At 34.8% G+C, this 20561-nt stretch overlaps 1 protein-coding gene across 1 annotated transcript; it reads right to left on the bottom strand.

Annotated features, from left to right (window-relative positions):
• Positions 1-14723: 14723 nt before the first annotated feature.
• On the bottom strand, positions 14724-15684 carry LOC140816443 (heavy metal-associated isoprenylated plant protein 12-like). Its single transcript, XM_073175712.1, has 3 exons — positions 15539-15684; positions 15352-15427; positions 14724-15249 (listed from the first exon to the last, which is right to left on the bottom strand). Exons 1-3 carry the CDS (start codon positions 15542-15544, stop codon positions 14891-14893), a joined length of 441 nt encoding a protein of 146 aa, XP_073031813.1. The 5' UTR covers positions 15545-15684; the 3' UTR covers positions 14724-14890.
• Positions 15685-20561: the final 4877 nt, after the last annotated feature.

Raw genomic sequence — 20561 nt, 5'->3', positions numbered from 1 at the left:
TAATTGATTTGGATGGCAAAGCCACATGACTGTTTGGATGACTTGAGCATATTCTTCAAGATGTTAAAAAGAATATATCTCCAATTTTCTTTCTTTTCACCCATGATTATGGTCATTACCTGGAATTTTTCGAGTGTAAGAGCAGCATAAGAACCGGTTTTTGCTAATATTCCCTTTGCCACGATATCAGCTAACAACTGAATTTCTGGTTTCAGTTCCTTTTTTGGATCGAAAACCTTGATTTTCCGTCCATCAGCAGATAATCGAGACTGCATTTCTTCAATATCCTGAGTTTTTACTTTAGAAAAGCTGACATAACCATCAGTTGGCAGAGAGAAGATTTCTCCGAAAGCTTCTTCAGAAAGGGGTAGCAATTGATCATTGATAGTCACAGAGATAGTGTCATTAGCAGTGATAAATCCCTTCCGAGAATTCATTGACCTCCTTGAGGTATATCTTCTGAGAAGATTGTCCTAAGAACATCCTGAGACCTGCCGACTCAAGCTTTAGAAATACATTCTTAATGTCTGCTTCTTGAATCGATATAACCGAGTTAAAATCGATGACCATCGCATTCAAAATATGGGCTGGGATCTGGTTTGCCATTTCGGAAAGTGTAGTGATCTGAAAATTGAAGAGAATAAGTTCTGAAATTTGTATGCTCTTAGAAACTGATTGTAATTGTGAAGAATAGAACTGAAATGAAGCGGGCAAAATGCTTTTGTTCGTGACTGTTCAAATTCTGGACACATGTCAGCCCGGGAAAATTTTTGAATAAAAATGTGTGCACGTGTGCTGTAATCGTGTGTATATAATAATGAGCGGTTTTAAAATATGCCACGTCATAAAAATTTAGTCACGTCATTTGATTTGGAATATAATAAGTTTTTAATTGGTTAACTTATGTGAGAAGATTTGTAAAATTTTCAAACTGAACGATCAGTTGGGAAACTGATTCAAGTCAGTTGAGAATTCACAAACGGTTGTCTTCCCAGTTAACTTCTTTAAAAACTGACATTCACCCTAGATTGGTGCATATAATAATTAAAGTAGTGCTACAAAATAATTTTAAAATTCAGAGAGGTTATTGGTTTTGCTGAAACGTTGATGACTCTTCAGCTTTCTTGATATTCTGCTATAAATAGAAATGGCTCAATTAGTTTAAGACATATCATCCAAAATATTAAAAAATGTCTGATACAGGTGATTCAAGTCTTTCTCCCTTTTCTGTGGAGGCCAGGAAGGCCGAGATAGAAGACGAAGTCTTCTGTGAAAGTCTGAATTACTGGGAGCGATTACAGGAGCTTGAGCTCTTATACAACTCTGGAGAGGCCACCACTCTTGAATTGGTGGCAGAACTGAATCAAGTGCGAAAGCACTTGAATATTGCTGTGTGGGTGGACGTCTTCAAGGACGATCACATGTATCAGCTGATGCTTCGCAAGGAATTGAAGATCCTGAGGCACATAGCTCATTCTCACAGCTTTCTCGTGACTGCTCCTTCTTCTCTATCTGTTTGGCTGAAATTTTGGATAATTGTTGTGGAGAAGAAGTATGATGATGTAATCCAGACCAACATTTATAAGTAATGAAATATTTATCTGATTTTAACTCTGTTTTTCTGCAAATAATATATTTCATCAGTTGTGATATGTAAAAAAATGAACTGATGAGAAACTAACTGTCATATGTTGATCATGAACTGGGACTATTTAAACAACTATTAACAGAATTCAAACTGGTGTCAGTTGACAATGAACAACTGATAACTTAAAGTCCTTGGTAAATGTGAAAGACGCATTAATTGACTTGAGACTCTTCAGCTTCTCCAACGTCATTTTCCTATAAATAAGATGATAGTGATAAAAATGTGATGCAATATAGGTTCAAAAATATTTCAATATGTCTGATTCTGATGCATGCAGCAGCACTCATGTTCATGTTACTGAGCAGTCAACCCCTCGTTTAAAAAATATCAAGAGAAAGATGGAGATATATGTTTTTCAGAAGGTGATGTCAACATGGGAAAAGATTCATGAGTTGAAGAGGGTGAGTGATAGTGGTGCTATTCCTACTCGTGCTCAGGAGGCAAGAGCACTGAAATACCTTGAACGTTTTGAAGTTAGACATGTTAGGGATTTAGTTGAAGACAAATGTCTTTTGGAGGCGATGCTATGGAAGGAGTGGCATGTTGTTGATAAGATTTCGAAATCTAGGGCATTTGCTAGAGTTCGAATTTATGAGTTAAATGATTGGGTTAGGGCTGTGGCTAGATTCAGTTGATTTCATGATATCTTCTGTAAAATGGGAACGTTGGTATTCTTAATGAAGTGTTATTTTCAATTTGTTGTGTTCTTATTTTCTGCATATAATTCTGTTAGTGAAGCAATATTACTAATAATTTCTAAGATAAATCAATTAAACCAAGAATATTTCGAAAGTAAGAAAACTTAGCCTCGGGTAATAGTTTTGTGAAGATGTCAGCTGCTTGATGTTCAGTTGAAATATATTCTAGTCGAATATCCTTCTTTAACGCATGATCCCTAATGAAGTGATGCCTTACATCTATATGCTTGGTCTTTGAGTGAAGAACTGGATTATAAGTGATGGCAATTGTGCTGGTATTATCACAAAATATGGGCGATCAGTTGACGTTACTCCATAATCCTTCAGTTGTTGCTGAATCCAGATCAGCTGTGCAACAACTACCAGCAGCAAGATATTCTGCTTCTGTTATTGAGGTAGCTATGGATGTCTGCTTCTTGCTGAACCAAGAGATCAGTCTGTCTCCTAAGAACTGACAAGATCCACTTGTACTTTTGCGATCAAGCTTACATCCTGCATAATCTGCGTCTGAATACCCAATTAAATTGAAGGTGGAGTCTTTAGAATACCATAGCCCAACATTTTGCGTGTCCTTAAGATATCTCAGAATTCTTTTAGCAGCTGAGAAATGTGATTGCTTAGTATTTGCTTGAAATCTGGCACACATACAGACAGCAAAAACAATATCAGTTCGACTGGCTGTTAGGTACAACAATGAACCTATTAATCCTCTATATAATGTCGCCTCTACTGATATTCCCCCTTCGTCAGTATCTAGTTTAACTGATGAGCTCATGGGAGTAGTTGCAGCTGAGCATGATTCCATACCAAATTTCTTTAGCAACTCCTTTGTATATTTTGTTTGACTAATGAATATACCAGTTTCCAGTTGCCTTCACTTGCACTCCAAGAAAAAATGTCAGTTCACCCATCATACTCATTTCGAATTTGTCCTGCATTAACTTAGCAAATTTTTCGCACAATTTGGGGTTAGTTGACCCAAATATTATGTCATCAACATAAATTTGAACTAATAGAATATGATTATTTTTAGTAAATTTGAACAAGGTCTTATCAACTGATCCGACTGTAAAGTCATGATCAGTTAGGAATTTTGAAAGAGTTTCGTACCAAGCCCTGGGAGCTTGTTTAAGACCATATAATGCTTTGTTCAAATAGTATACATGATCAGGAAGTTTGTGATTTACAAAACCTGGAGGTTGTTCAACATATACTTCTTCTTGTAACTGACCGTTTAGGAATGCACTCTTCACATCCATCTGGTAAACTTTGAAGTTTTTGTGAGATGCATAAGCAAGAAATATTTTGATTGCTTCCAATCTTGAAACTGGAGCATACGTCTCGTCGTAGTCAATTCCTTCTTCTTGCCTATATCCTTGTGCTACTAGTCTTGCTTTGTTGCGTAGAACTGAACCGTCCTCGTTTAGTTTATTCATGTACACCCATTTTGTACCTATAATGGTTTTTGAATTTGGTCTTGGAAATAAGTTCCAGACGTTATTGTGAGTGAACTGATTCAGCTCTTCTTGCATAGCATTTACCCAGTTAGGATCAACAAGAGCTTCATCAGTTTTCTTTGGTTCCATTTGTGAGACAAAGGCTGAATGAATAAATAAATTTAACATTTGATTGCGAGTTCTTACTGGGTCAGATGGATTTCCTATTACCAGTTGTGGTGGATGTGATTTTCTCCATCTGTACTCTGCATTTGTTGCATCAGCAACTTATTCAGTTGGTAACTGAATACAGTTTTCAGCTTCATTTGATGCATCGTCAGCTGGTATTTGAATGTTATCAGTTTGCTTTAATAACTGATTGTCGGCATTGACTTCCTGCTCATTTAATTGATCTAATATCTCTGGTTCTGGTGTTTGAAAAATGTTTTGATCATTATGACTTTCATCTTTGTCATCATCTTCCAAACTGATATCTGTAAATCGATCAGCTAGCTCAACTTGATCAGTTGGCTTATCAGTTAGTATAGTTTCATCAAAATCAACATGCGCAGATTCTTCAACATTTAAAGTTTTCTGATTAAAGACTCTATAAGCTATACTAACTGATGAATATCCAAGGAATATTCCTTCTGCAGATTTGGCATCGAATGCTTTTAAGTAATTTTTACCATTATCATGAATAAAACATCTACAGCCGAATATTTTGAAATAAGTGATTATACTTTTTCTTCCATGCCAGATCTCATATGGTGTTTTCATATGATTCTTATTAATCATTGATCTGTTCTGAGTATAACATGCAGTGTTTACTGCTTCTGCCAAAATCTTTGAGAAATACCAGAATCAGCAAGCATTGCTCTAGCAGCTTCTTTAAGGGTTCGATTTCTTCTCTCAGCTACACCGTTTTGCTGAGGAGTTCTTGCTGCTGAGAGCTCATGCTTGATTCCAGCATTTTCTAGAAAGCTTGAAAGTGTTTGATTTATGAATTCAGTTCCTCGATCAGATCTGATTCGATCAATCCCAACTGATTTTTCATTTAAAAGTCTTTTAAAGAGTTTGATCAGTTGTGCAGCCGTATGGTCTTTGGATTTGAGAAAGATAACCCAAGTAAATCTTGAAAAATCATCTACGACCACCAAGGTGTATTTCATTCCCCTAAGCTCATGACTGGTATTGGACCGAAGAGATCCATGTGCAATAGTTCTAAGCATCGGAACGAAGATTTACAGCCCTTGTTTTTGAAAGAAGATCGTACTTGTTTTCCATACTGACATGCTGAGCAAAGTTTTTTTTTGAAAAATCTATTTTGGGCAAACCAGTTACAAGTTCATGTTTACTCAGATAGGCAATGGATTTAAAGTTTAGATGATTTAACCTTTTATGCCACAACTAGTTTTGAGATGATTTTGAAGCAATAAAGCATACTGGTGCATGAGGCTGTTCATTCCAACTGACTTTATATGTGTTTCCACATCGTTTGCCAGTTAGTATGATTTCATCAGTTGATGTTTTAACTGAGCATGAGTTTTTATCAAATTGTACCGAGAATCCATTGTCGCATAACTGACTGAGGCTAATCAAGTTATACTTCAGATTCTCTACTAATAAAACATCTTTAATAGTAAAGTTACCATGGATAAGTTTACCCTTACCCACGGTTTTACCTTTGGAATTATCTCCGAAACTGATGTTTGAACCACTATATTTGGTCAGTTGAGATAGCATACTTGCATCTCCTGTCATATGTCGTGAGCAACCGCTGTCCAAATACCATATTAAATTTTTATTTGTACCTGTTACTTGCAAGCACACACATAATATGATTTGGTACCCATATCTATTTGGGTCCAAAACTTATTAGTCCCTTTGGAACCCATACTTGGATTAGTCTAACTGACTTTCCAGTAGCTGTATTCCAAATGGTTTTTCTCGGCTTTTGTGTGTTTGGTGAGTATTGTACAGATGATACAGTATGTGGTTTAGTCTTATTCAACTGATTGTTCAATCTGTATCTCTTCTGAACTGGCTTGCAGTTATAGTAATTGATATAGCCATTCGAATAGTTTTTGTGAAATCTTTTTGATGACCCGCTTTGTGAATTAGTTGAAAGCTTTTGACTATAGCCAATCCCATATCATCTAGTCTTGTTCAACTTTTCAGTAGGTTGTTCAATCAGTTTACTGGGCTCAATTTGTTCTTGTACCACTGCTGATTTGACAAAGTGAATGTACTTCCCTTTGTTCATTGTCAGCTTTGGTTGAGTATCATTTGAAAACGTTTCTCCTTGATTACTGAACCCTAAACGAGTTTTATCAGAAATTGATTTTTGTGAATTCTGCAACTCATTCAGTGCAGTAGACGACTTATTCCAAGATTGAATGAGTTCAGTCTGTTTTGAATTTTCAAGGATCAATTTATGGATCAGTGACTGATCTTTCTTTCTCTCTGCTTTTAACTCAGCAATTTCCCTTTTTAGACTCAACCCATCAACTGATTCATCAGTTTTGGTTTTATTGTCCATGGGATCATTTTGCTTTGACTTTATTTCCTCAAATGATGATGCAAGTTTCTGGTACTCATTTACCATTTCATGCAATGTTAAAATGAGTTCTTCTCGTGTAAAATCAGTTGAACTAAAATCAAATACATGTTGACTTGTAGATTCTGCTTCTGTATCATTGGCCATTAGACATTTGACTTCCTCTTCATCATTTGAGCTATATGAGCTTTCTGGTTCTGATTCGTCACTATCAGTTTCTGCCCATTTGGATTTGTTCTCTTCAGCTAATAGAACCTCATGTTTCTTTCTGTAAATTTTCTTATCCTCTCTGGGTCTTCTCTTATGCTCATGTGATTTCTTTCTTCTGTCAGTTGATCCTTGACTGTCCTTTTTAGGTTTAGGACAGTCAGCAATGTAATGACCTGTTTTGCCACAATTGTAGCAAGCATTTGTTTCTTTTTTGGAATTATTTCTCTGGTATTGCTTCTGAAAGCTTCCTTGGTTCTTTCTCACGAACCTCCCAAACTTTTTGATGAATAAAGACATAGCATCATTGCTTAACTGATCAGCAGATTTCTCGGCTGAACTGGTTGGTTCAGTTCTGACAGCTGCTAAAGCAGTTGTAGTTGTAGGAGTAGATAGTTCTCCTTCTCTGTTCTGCAATTCAAATTCATAAGCTTTTAAATCAGCGAATAGATCATGAAGTTTGATCTGGTTTAAGTCTTTAGACTCTCTCATGGACATAGTTTTGACATCCCATTCCTTTGGAAGGCCTCTCATCACTTTCAGTGCAACTTCTTTGTTTGTATACACTTTTCCAAGTGCATTTAATTCATTGACAATACTGCTCACCCTTTCATCATACTCATTCATTGATTCTTCAACCTTCATTTTGATATTGGTAAATTTCTGAACAGCAACAGAGAGTTTATTTTCTTTTTTTGGTCATTTCCTTCATATAACTGAATCAACTTTTCCCAAATTTCTTTTGCTGTTTTGCACATCTTTATTTTGTTAAATGTTGCTTTGTCCAGTGTTTTGTACAGAGTATCTTTGGCCACATTGTCAAGATTGGCTTTTCTTTTGTCCTCAGTCGTCCACTCTTCTCTGGGCTTTTGAATTCTCTGTGGTGCCCCTTCAGTTATGGCAATTGTTGTGTTTGCTTTTAGAATCTTCATGGGTCCGTCTGTTATGACATACCACATGTCATCATCTTGTGCAGCTAAGTGAGCCTGCATTATGATTTTCCAGTCATTGAAATCTTCTCTTGAGAACATAAGAATTTTATTGAATGAAGTCATACTAGCAGATTTATAGATCAGAAGTATTCAAGAACAAGATTCAACTGCTCTGATACCACTTGATAGGATCGGTTGTCGTAACAAGAGTGTTTAGAAGAGGGGGGTTGAATAAACACTAACAATTAAAATTGTTCTTTAATAATATTTGAGTTCAGTTTGGTGACAAACTGAATCTTGGAATCTTGTTGGTCAATAACAATCAGTTAAACTAGAGTAGTTGCGGAAATTAACTGACTGAAAGATAGAATACGAAACTGAAAGAAATATGCAAGAGTTGTTTCTGGATGTTCGGAGAATTTAATTACTCCTTCGTCACCCCTTCTATCACAAGGATAGGATATTCACTAAAAGACTTTGATCAAGTACAACACTTGTACAGACCCACTTCAGTTTGGACTTACTACTGCCAAAACTGAAACTCTTAGTTCTGCACAATATTCTCAGTGCGTAACTGATATTAGCACAATTGAATCTAACAACTTTTACAGAGTGCTAATAAGCTCAGATTGTAGCCTTGATTGCTACGAGTAATTCAAATGAGAGTGAGCTAAGATTTTGACAGAGTAACAGCAAGTTTAAGATTGAGTGATCGTTGTTTCTTCTTTTTCTTCTGCAATATTTATACTCTTCTTTTCCAACGGTAATCTTGAGATAAATTTGAATCTTTGTATCCGTTGGTTTCCACTTGATTATTCCTTCGATATTGTTTGCTTCATTTATTGTAATTCGGCGTCTTGATTGCTTTGTACGGATTGCGTTGTTTTAAGTAGTCTTGGTTGTTGTGCGGCGCTCTTGTAATCTGTTATGTATTCTTTATTCTTTCCCGAGACATCTTCAGTTGAGAGACTTTAAGGCATTCGGCTGAATGTTTTAACTGATCAGTTTACTTTGTATCATTGTATCAGCTGATTTCAGTTGATAAGTTCAGTTGCCGAATTTGCTTGCGCGTATCAGTTGATTCATATTTTGTTAATCGATTGATTTATGTTTTGTCAATCTCTAGAATCTAGTTTCCAACAAAAATATTTGAGTGATTTTGGAGGATCCGAATCAAATTTACCAGATTATTGATTCTCTAGTTTGTTTATCTTCTAAATTTATATTCATTCCGATTAATGTCTTTGTATTTGGACTTGTATTTGTATTTGAATTATGTGTTTCAAGTTGTATTTGTAGTTCAATTACCTTTTTTCAATTTATTTATGAATAGTATTGTTATATTAATTTTTTGCATTTGTATTAAAATTATATTAATTATAAATCATTAAATTAAATTAATCTTTAATTAATAATTATTAACATAAATAAATAAATATTTTAAAAATCAACAATTATTCTTTTTAAATTTATATGATTAAATAACTAATTATTAAAACAATAAATAAATATTATATTATTATTTAAATAATATTAATAATTTTTAATACAAATATTTATAATAAATAAAAATATTTTTTTTTTAAAAAAGTAACAAACTTCTTTTTTACGTCAAATTTGGCGCCAATAAGGGCGCAGCCCTCGTTAAAATTAAAAAAAATACATTAAAAATGGTGTTTTCCATTATTTCGATAGTCTTAATCACTATCATTCTAGCTTTAAATTCCGATAGGTATTTTCATTTCCACTTTCAAGTCTGACAAATATCAAGTGCATTATTATGCACAAAAGTCTTTATTTCGTTAGGCTACTAAAATTTTGAATCAAAGAAGCAAATCGATCATCGTCAACTAATCAATCACTCAGATGAATACTGAAAATATAATAAATAAGGGGCAATTTGAAGAAAAATACATCTGCATATGATTTAGTTAAGATTCAGTATCTATCAGTTTTTTTTTCTATTTTAATACCTGACAAAACACAAACTTAATTTTTAGTACATGTTTCAAGTATTTTTACTTTTTTACCCTTATAATTAATAAAGAAAATTATATAAATACCTATTTTTGTTGGTTATATTCTCTTTCCACTTATCACCGATGTATTTGGATGATATGTATATTTAATTTAAATATTTTTTATTTTAAAAAAATAAATTCGCAACTAAAGATTGAACTTTTTGAAATACTTAGTTTTACTTACGAAATACTTAATTTAAATTTTAAAATACTTGATTTAGTAAATTAAATACTCAGAATGTGTATTAAAATACTGGATATTCGAATATGCAACGCAAGTTAACCAAATGCTCTCATTTTCATCCAAGATGCATTTGGATGACACGTTCATTTCATTTAATTATTTTTTTATTGTTAAAAAACAAATTGCAACTAAGCATTGAAGTTTTTGAAGTACTTAGTTTTACTTGCGAAATACCTAATTTCAGTTTTAAAATACTTGATTTGGTAAATGAGATACTCAGAATATGTATTAAAATACTAGATATTCGAATATGCAACGTAAGTTCACCAAATGTTCGCATTTCCATCCAATATGCATTTGGACGACATGTTCATTTCATTTAATTATTTTCTTTATTTAAAAAATAAAAACAAATTCGCAACTAAGCATTGAACATTTAGAAGTATTTACTTTTATTTGTGAAATACCTAATTTCAATTTTAAAATACTTGATTTGATAATTGAGATACCCATAAAAGTTAATAAAATACTGGATATTTTAGTAGGCAATGTAAGTTCACAAAGTGCTCGCATTTCCATTCAAGATGCATTTAAATGACATGTACATTTCATTTAAATATTTTTTTATTAAAAAAGACAAATTCGCAACTAAGCATTGAACTTTTTCAAGTACTTAGTTTTACTTGCGAAATACTTAATTTTAATTTTAAAATACTTGATTTGGTAAATGAAATACTCAGAATGAGTATTAAAATACTGGATATTAAAATATACAATGTAAGTTCACCAAATGCTCGCATTTTCATTATAGATGAATTTGGATGATATGTTCATTTCATTTAATTATTTTTTTATTGTTAAAAAATAAATTTGTAACTAAGCATTGAACTTTTTCAAGTACTTGGTTTTACTTGCGAAATTCCTAATTTCAATGTTAAAATACTTGATTTGGAAAATGAGATACTCAGAATATGTATTAAAATACTGGATATTCGAATATGCAACGTAAGTTCACCAAGTGATTGCATTTCATTCCAAGATGCATTTGGATGATATGTTCATTTCATTTAATTATTTTCTTTATTTAAAAAAAATGCAACTAAGTATAGAACATTTTGAAGTACTTACTTTTATTTGCGAAATAACTAATTTCAAATTTAAAATATTTGATTTGGTAAATGAGATACTCAGAATGCGTATTAAAATACTGGATATTCGAATATTCAATGTAAGTTCACCAAGTGATCGCATTTATATCCAAACTACATTTGGATGACATATTCATTTAATTTAGTTGTTTTTTTATTGTAAAAAAAAACAAATTTGCAACTAAGTATTGAATTTTTTCAAGTACTTAGTTTTACTTGCGAAATACCTAATTTAAGTTTTAAAATACTTGATTTGGTAAATGAGATACTCATAATGAGTATTAAAATACTGGATATTCGAATATGCAACGTAAGTTCACCAAATGCTCGAATTTCCTTCTAAGATGCATTTGGATGACATGTTCAAGGACTTTTCAGTAGCTACAAAGCTTTGAAAGAGAAAAATAGGCTTGAAGCGAATATTTGAAGATTTCCAGGCAATGTTCTTCGATAGAATAGCTTCTGATAGGAACGAGTAGCATAATCCGTGGATTTACAATTTACATAGAAATATGAAGTCGGATACCCGTCGATAGTCATAGTCCAGTAGGTCGAAATAAAACGACATGCAATTCACCATTGATAAATAATTAAAGAGATTTAATTACTTAATTGAGTTGAATTAGTTTGACATAGCTTGAGAGGATATGTTCAATTGGATAGAAAATCTCTTCAAAAGAATAGATCATTGTCGAACTAATTAAGTAGATTAGCGAGAGGTAGGTGAACCGAGATTCTCAACAAATTCATTTCTCATTGAACTTTAATCAATCATTCTAGCTTATTTATTTCATCATTTAATCCTTGAACCATTTCATTGAGTTTTTTTTTAATAATTGTAGTAGTAAACAATCATTTGAAGTATCGCTGCTAAAAATTGAATAACTGAGAATAATAATTGAGAAATACAGTCTTTAAATGAACGATACTCTTGTACACTATATTATTGCTTGATATCGTGCACTTGCGATTATTTCGAGCTTGAATATTATTATTTTTTACTAAGAATTTTACAATGAAAGTTTTGCTCGATCACTAAGCATTGAACATTTTGAAGTACTTACATTTACTTGCCAAATACCTAATTTTAATTTTAAAATACTTGATTTAGTAAATGAGATACTCATAATATTAGAATACTTATTCATGTCATTTAAAGAAATGAACACAGTTCATTACTGATCGTGGAGTAAGAGTAAGTTGTTTGTAGATCAAAATAAGCACTTACTTTTAACAAAAATATAGTAGCATACTTGTCCCAGAGTAAAAGTAAGTTCTTTCTTTGTATACCGAAATAAATTGTTATTTTTATTTCATGAGGAGTGATGAACAATGTATTTGTTAAAATTTCAATTGCATTGAAATTGCATCATGATGCATATTAGAAATATCCAGTATTTTATTACATATTCTGAGTATCTCATTTATGAAATCAAGTATTTTGAAACTGAAATTAGGTACTTATCAAGTAAACTAAGTACTTTAAAAGTTTCATGCTTAGTTGGGAATTTGATATTTTTTTTTTTACAAAATAGACATCACATGAGAATGATATGTCGTCCAAATGCATCTTTAATTTCAAGGAAAGACCAACAATTGGTGAACTTACGTACCCAGTATTTTAATACCCATTATGAGTATCTCATTTACAAAATCAAGTATTTTAAAATTGAAATTATGTATTTCGCAAGTAAAAAGTAAGTATTTGAAAAAATTCAATGCTTAGTTATGATTTTTTTTTTTTTTTACAAAATAGATATCACATGAGAAGGATATGTCGTCCAAATGCATCTTTCAAGGAAAGACCAACACTTGGTGAACTTACGTTGCATGTTCGAATATCCAGTATTTTAATATCCATTATGAGTATCTCATTTATCAAATCAAGTATTTTAAAATTGAAATTAGGTATTTCGCAAGTAAAAGTAAGTATTTAAAAAAATTCAATGCTTAGTTACGAATTTGTGTTTTTTTTTTACAATAAAAAAATAATTAAATGAAATGAACATGTCATCCAAATGCATCTTGAATGGAAATGCGAGCATTTGGTGAACTTACATTGCATATTCGAATATTCAGTATTTTAATATTCATTCTGAGTATTTCATTTACTAAATCAAGTATTTTAAAATTGAAATTATGTATTTCGCAAGTAAAAATAAATACTTCAAAAAATTCAATTCTTAGTTGTGAATTTGTTTTTCTTTTAAAAATAAAAAATATTTAAATGAAATGTACATGTCATCCAAATGCATCTTGAATGGAAATGCGAGCATTTGGTGAACTTAGATTGCCTACTAGAATATCTAGTATTTTATTAACTTTTATGAGTATCTCAATTACCAAATCAAGTATTTTAAAATTGAAATTAGATATTTCACAAATAAAACTAAGTACTTGAAAAAAGTTCAATGCTTAATTGCGAAATTGTTTTTTTAAAAATAAAAAAATAATTAAATGAAATGAACATGTCATCCAAATGGATCTTGGATAGAAATACGAGCACTTGGTGAACTTGAATTGCATATTCGAATATCCTGTATTTTAATACTTATTCGGAGTATCTCATTTACCAAATCAAGTATTTTAAAACTGAAATTAGGTATTTCGCAAGTAAAACTAAGTACTTGAAAATGTTCAATGCTTAGTTGCGAATTTGTGTTTTTAAAAATAAAAAAAATAATTAAATGAAATGAACATGTCATCCAAATAGATCTTGGATGGAAATACGAGCATTTGGTGAACTTGCGTTACATTTTCGAATATCCAGTATTTTAATACCAATTTTGAGTATGTCATTTACTAAATCAAGTATTTTAAAATTGAAATTTAGTATTTCCAAATAAACAAAGTATTTCAAAAAGTTCAATGCTTAGTTGTGAAATTTTTTTTAAATAAAAAATTATTTTAATTCAATGTACATGTCATCCAAACGTATTTCGGAATTATGAGTGAAAGAGAAGGACCAACAAAAATAAGAATTTATATAATTTTTTATTAGTTAAAAAGGGTAAAAAGGTAAAATTGCTTGAAACATGTAGTAAAAAATAAGTTGATCTTGTGTCAGGTATTAAAATACAAAAAAAAAATTTTGGGTATTGAATCTCAAATAAATCTTTGACAATTGTATTTTTCTCTAAATTACCGATAAATAAGTGGCTGACAACAAATTATCTTCGTTACTGTTATATTGTTTGTTTATGAGAATATCATTATCGATTCCAAGGGTTTAAATTGTGTATGAAACAGATTTTTCTTATAATTATCAAAAGAGTAGTTTCTACGACTGAGAGCATGTCCACGTGCTTAAAAATCCAAGAAATATATATATATATATATATATATATATATATATATATATATATATATATATATATATATGATGATGCTTCGTTTTTATTACATTATCCCAACAAAATCATCAACCAACACCAGAAAAATGAATTAACAATCCAATTAATCAAATCAAACCGTTGTAAGAATAATTGATGTCACAAAAATTTCAAAGGAAGACATCTCAAAGACGATTTAATTAATTTTGTAAGATAAGTATACGAACTAACTCAACTCATTAAAAGACTCATTATTCTTATATTAACCAAAAACACATATCTTCGCAAAGTCATAAGATCATGTATGAAGGCTGACATCTGTCTTGTACCAGATGATGATCAAGGAGGTTGGTGACTTGATGACAAGAGATCCGGCGACTGAAGTCCCGATGAACGGTGGCCGTAATTATAACAGTCTAAGGTAGCGAAATTCCTTATCAGATAAATTTCGACTCACACGAAAGATATAACGATCGGAGCACTGTCTCAGATTTACGTCATTAAAGCTCTTCCCCAATTTTTAAGGATGATCCTACTCTATCATCTCATGGAAGATCTTTTGATATCATTAAATTCACACATATTTACTATAAGTAATGCAATCATTACAAAATAATTAATTATCCTTTACTGATGCTACTAAAACCCAAAACACTGAATTCTTTTTTTTTTTTTTTGGGGGCCCGAGAGGAGAGGAGAGGGAGAGGGAGAGGGGTGGGGGTATTCAGCAAATAACACAACCATTTGGATCGTCCTCCGGACTCCGAGCATAATACGCCGGCGCCGCCTGAGGATTCGAATAAGGCTGATGCTGAGATTGATAGTAATAAGGGTGTTGTTGATTGTAAGCATGGTAAGCCTTGAGCATTTGGGCCGCCTCGTCTTCTTTGGGCCCATCCTTCTTCTTGGCATCGTCCTTCTTCTTGGGCTCGTCCTTCTTCTTCTCTGGCTCCTTCGCCGGCCCGACGGTGACTATTTCCGTGTTGCAGAGCTTCCTCAGCTTCGCCACCATCGCCACCGGGTCAATATCTCCGGTGACAGTCAACTTCTTGTCCTTCGAATCCATAGCAATCGACTCAATCCCTACACAAAAAAGAAAAAATCGAGACCCAGACAATAAGCAAAATTATTCGTCGAAACAATGGATTTTCTGCGGTTGACTTTCAAAACAGTAACAGTACCTACCTGAGATGCCGGAGATGTTCTTCAGGGCTTTTTTCTTGGTTTTCTCATCCGGGAAATCCAATTTCAACACAACTTTCTGCAAGAAAATCGAAAGAACAGCATATCCGAATTAAAATCAAAACACGCCCAACGACAATAAGAAACCACAACAAAACCAAGATCAAATTCGAGCAAGACAAAAACCCACCATCATTTTCTTCTACTCCAAATGACCCAGATCAAGATTATCAAAGAACTTATGGGAAAATAGTGGAGACCAAAGGTATCGAATAGAAAAGAATCTATCACGTAAGAAATTGCCAAAGTGAGTCGAGTGGAGTTGCTTTATATAGCACAGCATATCCGAATTTAATAATTGAAGATGCAAGGAGACCGAGTCGTCTGGGTCAAGATCTACGGTCCAGTTGAAGTTGTTGACTCGCGATGGACCGACGTATTCGAAGCTTCGTGGAACCGGGAATGGTCACGAGAAGTTCAAATTTGGGACGATCTCTGTTTCAATTATTAATAAGAGTAAATTTTGAATCCAATTCAGAGGGAAAAAGGTTTTTTAATTGTAAAATGAATTTAAATATTATTATCTTGTTTTTATTTTCTTCTTATAAAAACTTGTTTTTCGATTTTACGCCTCCCACATAATTAGGAATCCCAATTTAATTTTTAAAATATTTTCATTTCACATAAAAAAAAAAAAAAACATTCTTGCATAATTTCGTTTTTCTTCACCCAAAATATATTGTTACCATTTAATATCTCCTCAAAAAGCAATCATCTTCTATAGATATTTTTTAAACTCCTTCATGCACGATTATATTCGTACAACACAAAATTTAAATCAAAATGTTCATTTATCAAAATCGGATGATATATTGTTTTAGTAAAAATCTCCTATATATTTGATTTAAATATATATTAGTTGTATTTTTAATATTATTTATGTCATATTTTTACCATATATATTATATTCTCAAAAGAATTTTCTTAATTATTGGAAATAAAGTCAGAACTTAAAGTAGGTTCAATCCTAAGATAATGATTAATATTTTAGCCGCCAGTCTCCAATCTCCATTATAACTGATTTTTTTTTTTTTTTTTTGGTTTCAATCTCCTATACCCTGCTAAAAGACCAATATAACCTTCTTGATATTTGAAAACTCATTGTTTTTCCACTTATTCCCTTAATTCACAATATTGTTTCTATAGACATCGGACAGTGAAATTCTTATATCTTTGTTTCCCTTCAAAAGGTTACCACCGTATGTAGTGAGGTCTCTTGATTCAGATTAGATGAAAAATTGAAAGATACATACGAGAAGACATGGATTCGAGAGATAAAACTGGAAATACTGACATTCATAGTATATCTCATAATATTTAAGTGAAATTTATATTTCACACGAATATCGATTATACGATGCCCGAGAATATTTTTTCACATCAGCACAAGTCTTACCAACTCATTTATCCCGGGAGGTCACTGAATTCTTTTATCTTCTCTTCATTAAGTGTCGTTTTCATGGAATTACAAGCAAACCGTGAAGATCGAATGTAAGAAAACAAATTACTTTTTAATTTTATCTAGCAAAAATATAAACCGATTTCTCCAAACACTTCGTCAATCTTCAAGATAAACAAAATTCATTATACCCTTTTAAATTTTCCACGTTTCTCTTCTTTTTGAAAGAAGTCTTCTTCATTGATACCCTTGAAAGGGCCCGGGTCATGGATGACCCGGGAAGTTTCGTTGCATGGCCCGTATGAGAACCGAGAGGCCGGGTATTTCCTACATGACCGTCGGGTGAGATGATTAACTAGGGCCCGGGTTCTCATATCAGAGCCGAGGGCTCAATACCCAAGTAACCTCGTTGGGGGGTCCGAGAAAGGGACTGGACAGGCAGTCAACGTTCAAGGGTACAAGTGGTAGGTACGCCCGCGTATCGAGGTAACCCTAGTTTTCCTTCCTATAAATAGCAGGTATAGTTGTCATTTACGCATTCTGAAAAATTCTTCATTCTCAAGCACCCATACATATTGCTCTAAGTTTCTTCCTTGACAAGCCTGCTGACTTAAGCATCGGAGTGGCCACGCCGGACACCCCTCCGGCGCCCATTCACGAGTTACTTTCTTGTTTGCAGGCCCCGATTGAAGCCATCTACTTTGCTCAAATTCCCAACCATTATAAATTGTTGATACGATCCATTGGAGCTCCTTACCCGGCTCATTCCTTTCTTCGGGATCGCATCATTGGCGCCGTCTGTGGGAACTTGAGACTAAGGCGTTGATATAGCTCACACGAGAAAAACTAACCAGAATACTTCCCGGGTTCAGGGAGTTAACGCAAATCATTCAAGACAAGAGGATGCTCCTCCTGATCTTATTACCATGACTCCAGAGGAGTTGGATAAGCGTATTGCTGAAGCTGTGGATAAAGCTAAGGCTAGGCGAGAAGCTTCCCACCATGATATACCACTCGAGGAGGAACCAGAGAAAGAGCAAGAGCAGCAGCAGGAGTTGAGGGAGGAGGAGAAGAGGGGAGAAGTTGAGGAATCCTCTGCTGGATCTAAGTCACCAACGATGGCCGAGGAGATGTTGGAGTTAAGGCAGAAAATGAAAGTCTTGGAAGGACAGCTGGAAAATCGTGGAACTTCTCGAGCGTCTGTCAAAGGACGCCTGTTTGCTGAGGCAATTATTCGGGAACCTCTTCCCGGGAACTTTAAGTCCGCCAAAATAGGAACGTATGATGGAAACGAAGATCCAGAGGAACATTTGGCCAGATTCGAGAATATGGCTATGTTGCATTGCTACACCGATAGGATCAAGTGTAAAGTGTTTTTGACTACGCTGGTAGGTTCGGCTCAGAGATGGTTTGATGGGTTGGCTCCATTGAGTATTAAATCGTTTGATGATTTTCAGAAAATCTTCTTGCATCATTTCAGTAGCAGCAAGAAGTATAAGAAAACTGCTTTCAGTTTGTTCGAAGTAAGGCAAGGCCCGGAGGAGAGTCTGAGGATGTATATTAAGAGGTTTAATAAAGTGGCTTTGGATGTGCCCACTTGTGCTGCGCAGACAAAAACCACTGCCTTCACTCAAGGTTTGAAAGAGAGTGAGTTTTTCAAATCGTTAACAAAGAAGTGCCTGAGGACTTTGAAGATTTGCTATCTCGGGCAGAGAAATACATTAATATGGAAGAAGCCCAGAGACAAAAGAGGGAAGCCATCAGAAAGGAGAGAGGGGATCGGGCATCTAAGCCCGAGGAGAGAGGACCAAGGCGGGGTAATCCAGGGCACTTCTCCCAACACGTGCCTCTGAAAATTATCCGGGAGAGAGAGGTACAGGAATGCAGTAGGGATCCAGTTCCCGATCACCCGTTGTCTCAGCCCGAGAGAAGCGGATTTTGTACTAGGCACGGGGTATGTCAGCACAGTACTGAGAATTGTAAGGCTTTAAAGAGAAATTATGTTCCACCCACCAGTCAGAGATATAATCAATCGGTCAAGAGGTCGAGAGGTCCACTCTGGACACCTCGGCCACTAGTTCTTAACACCCGGATAAACGCAAGAAGTAGCCCGAGGAACGATGTGGGTAGGAGGAGGGAGCCGGAGCCCGAGAAGAAGAGATCTTCATCCCCTGCGGCGGGATTGATCAAAATGATCTCGGGAGGATCCACTGATGGAGATTCAAATCGAGCCAGGAAGTCGAGAAGTAGGCGGGAGTGTATGGAGGTGGAAGGATCTAGGAGGAACGAGGTCGTGATCAGTTTTGGTCCGGAAGATCTAAAGGGAATAAACATGCCACACAACGATGCTTTGGTTATCCAAGCCCGGGTGGCCAACTACGACATTTTGAGAGTCTTTGTGGATTCAGGCAGTTCAGTCAATGTGATTTTTAAAGATGCCTTAGTGCAGATGGATTTGCAAGGGTTTAAGTTGGAGATTGTGGAGACTGCCCTTTTTGGTTTTGCCGGACATGCGGTTTATCCGGAGGGAGAAATTGTTCTGCCACTCACTCTAGGCTCCCGGGATGTCAAGAAAACAGTCATGACCACCTTCACAGTGGTGGATTCCCCCTCATCTTACAATATCATTCTGGGGAGGCCGGCCATGAATGAGTTGAGGGCAGTAGCATCTACTTACCATCAAAAGATCAAATTTCCAGTGGGAAGTCAAGTAGGAGAGGTTCGTGGAGATCAGCCTTCTTCCCGGAAATGTTATGTGGAGGGTATCCGGGCAGATCAAGGCAAGTCTAGAAAGGAGGGGAAGAAAGCCAAGACGGGGGAAGTCAGGGGGAGAATGGTGGAAGAGGGGGAAGTACACTTTGTGGCAGAAGAGGAGCAGGAGGCTGTGGAGATAGGACCAGGCCAACAGATCCGGTAGCTCGGGACCTCAATATATCTACCCGGGTCAGTTTACTTAAATGTTTAAAGACTAATATTCATGTGTTTGCCTGGTCCCAGCAGGAACTAACAGGGATTTCACCCCTGATATCTGAGCATCAATTAAACATTCTCCCGGGAGCTCACCCGATCAAGCAGAAGAAGAGACACTTTGGTCCCGAGAAGGACAAAGTTATCGATGAACAGGTGAGAGAGTTGCTGCAAGCCGGCCACATTCGGGAGATACAATTTCCTACATGGCTCTCGAATGTGGTGCTGGTACCCAAAGCCACCGGGAAATGGAGAATGTGTGTTGATTTCCGGGACCTCAATAAAGCTTGTCCAAAAGATCATTACCCATTGCCCCGTATTGATCAGTTGGTGGATTCCACCTCAGGCTTCGAGCTGCTCAGTTTCATGGATGCCTATCAGGGATATCATCAAATTCCTTTGGCAAAAAACGATCAAGACAAGGCCAGCTTTATCACCTCGGGAGGTACATTTTGTTATGTTGTAATGCCTTTCGGGTTGAAAAATGCAGGGGCCACGTATCAACGTTTAATGAATAAAATCTTTGAGAAGCAGCTGGGAAGAAATCTGGAGGTTTATGTGGATGATGTTCTGGGAAAATCAAAGGAGGTGGCGGATTTTATTGTTGATTTGGAAGAGACCTTTGCCACTTTTACATCTTATGGAATCAAGCTCAATCCTGCTAAATGTATTTTCGGAGTCAGGAGTGGTAAGTTCTTGGGCTTTATAGTGACGGAGCGGGGGATCGAGGTCAATCAAGAAAAAGTAAAATCCGTGCTATGTATGCCTTCTCCCCGATCTGTCAAAG

The sequence above is a fragment of the Primulina eburnea genome, chromosome 16, assembly GCF_022965805.1.
Source record: "Primulina eburnea isolate SZY01 chromosome 16, ASM2296580v1, whole genome shotgun sequence".
In the NCBI taxonomy this organism is placed as follows: Eukaryota; Viridiplantae; Streptophyta; class Magnoliopsida; order Lamiales; family Gesneriaceae; genus Primulina; species Primulina eburnea.
The sequence above is the reverse complement of the archived record's forward strand: the minus strand, read 5'-3'. Positions and strand labels throughout refer to the sequence as shown.

Bases quoted from the DNA above. Each gene is read 5' to 3' on its own strand.
- LOC140816443 (XM_073175712.1), bottom strand. The intron at 15,250-15,351 runs GTAGGTACTGTT...TTTTTTGTGTAG, and splicing joins GAACATCTCCGGCATCTCAG to GGATTGAGTCGATTGCTATG.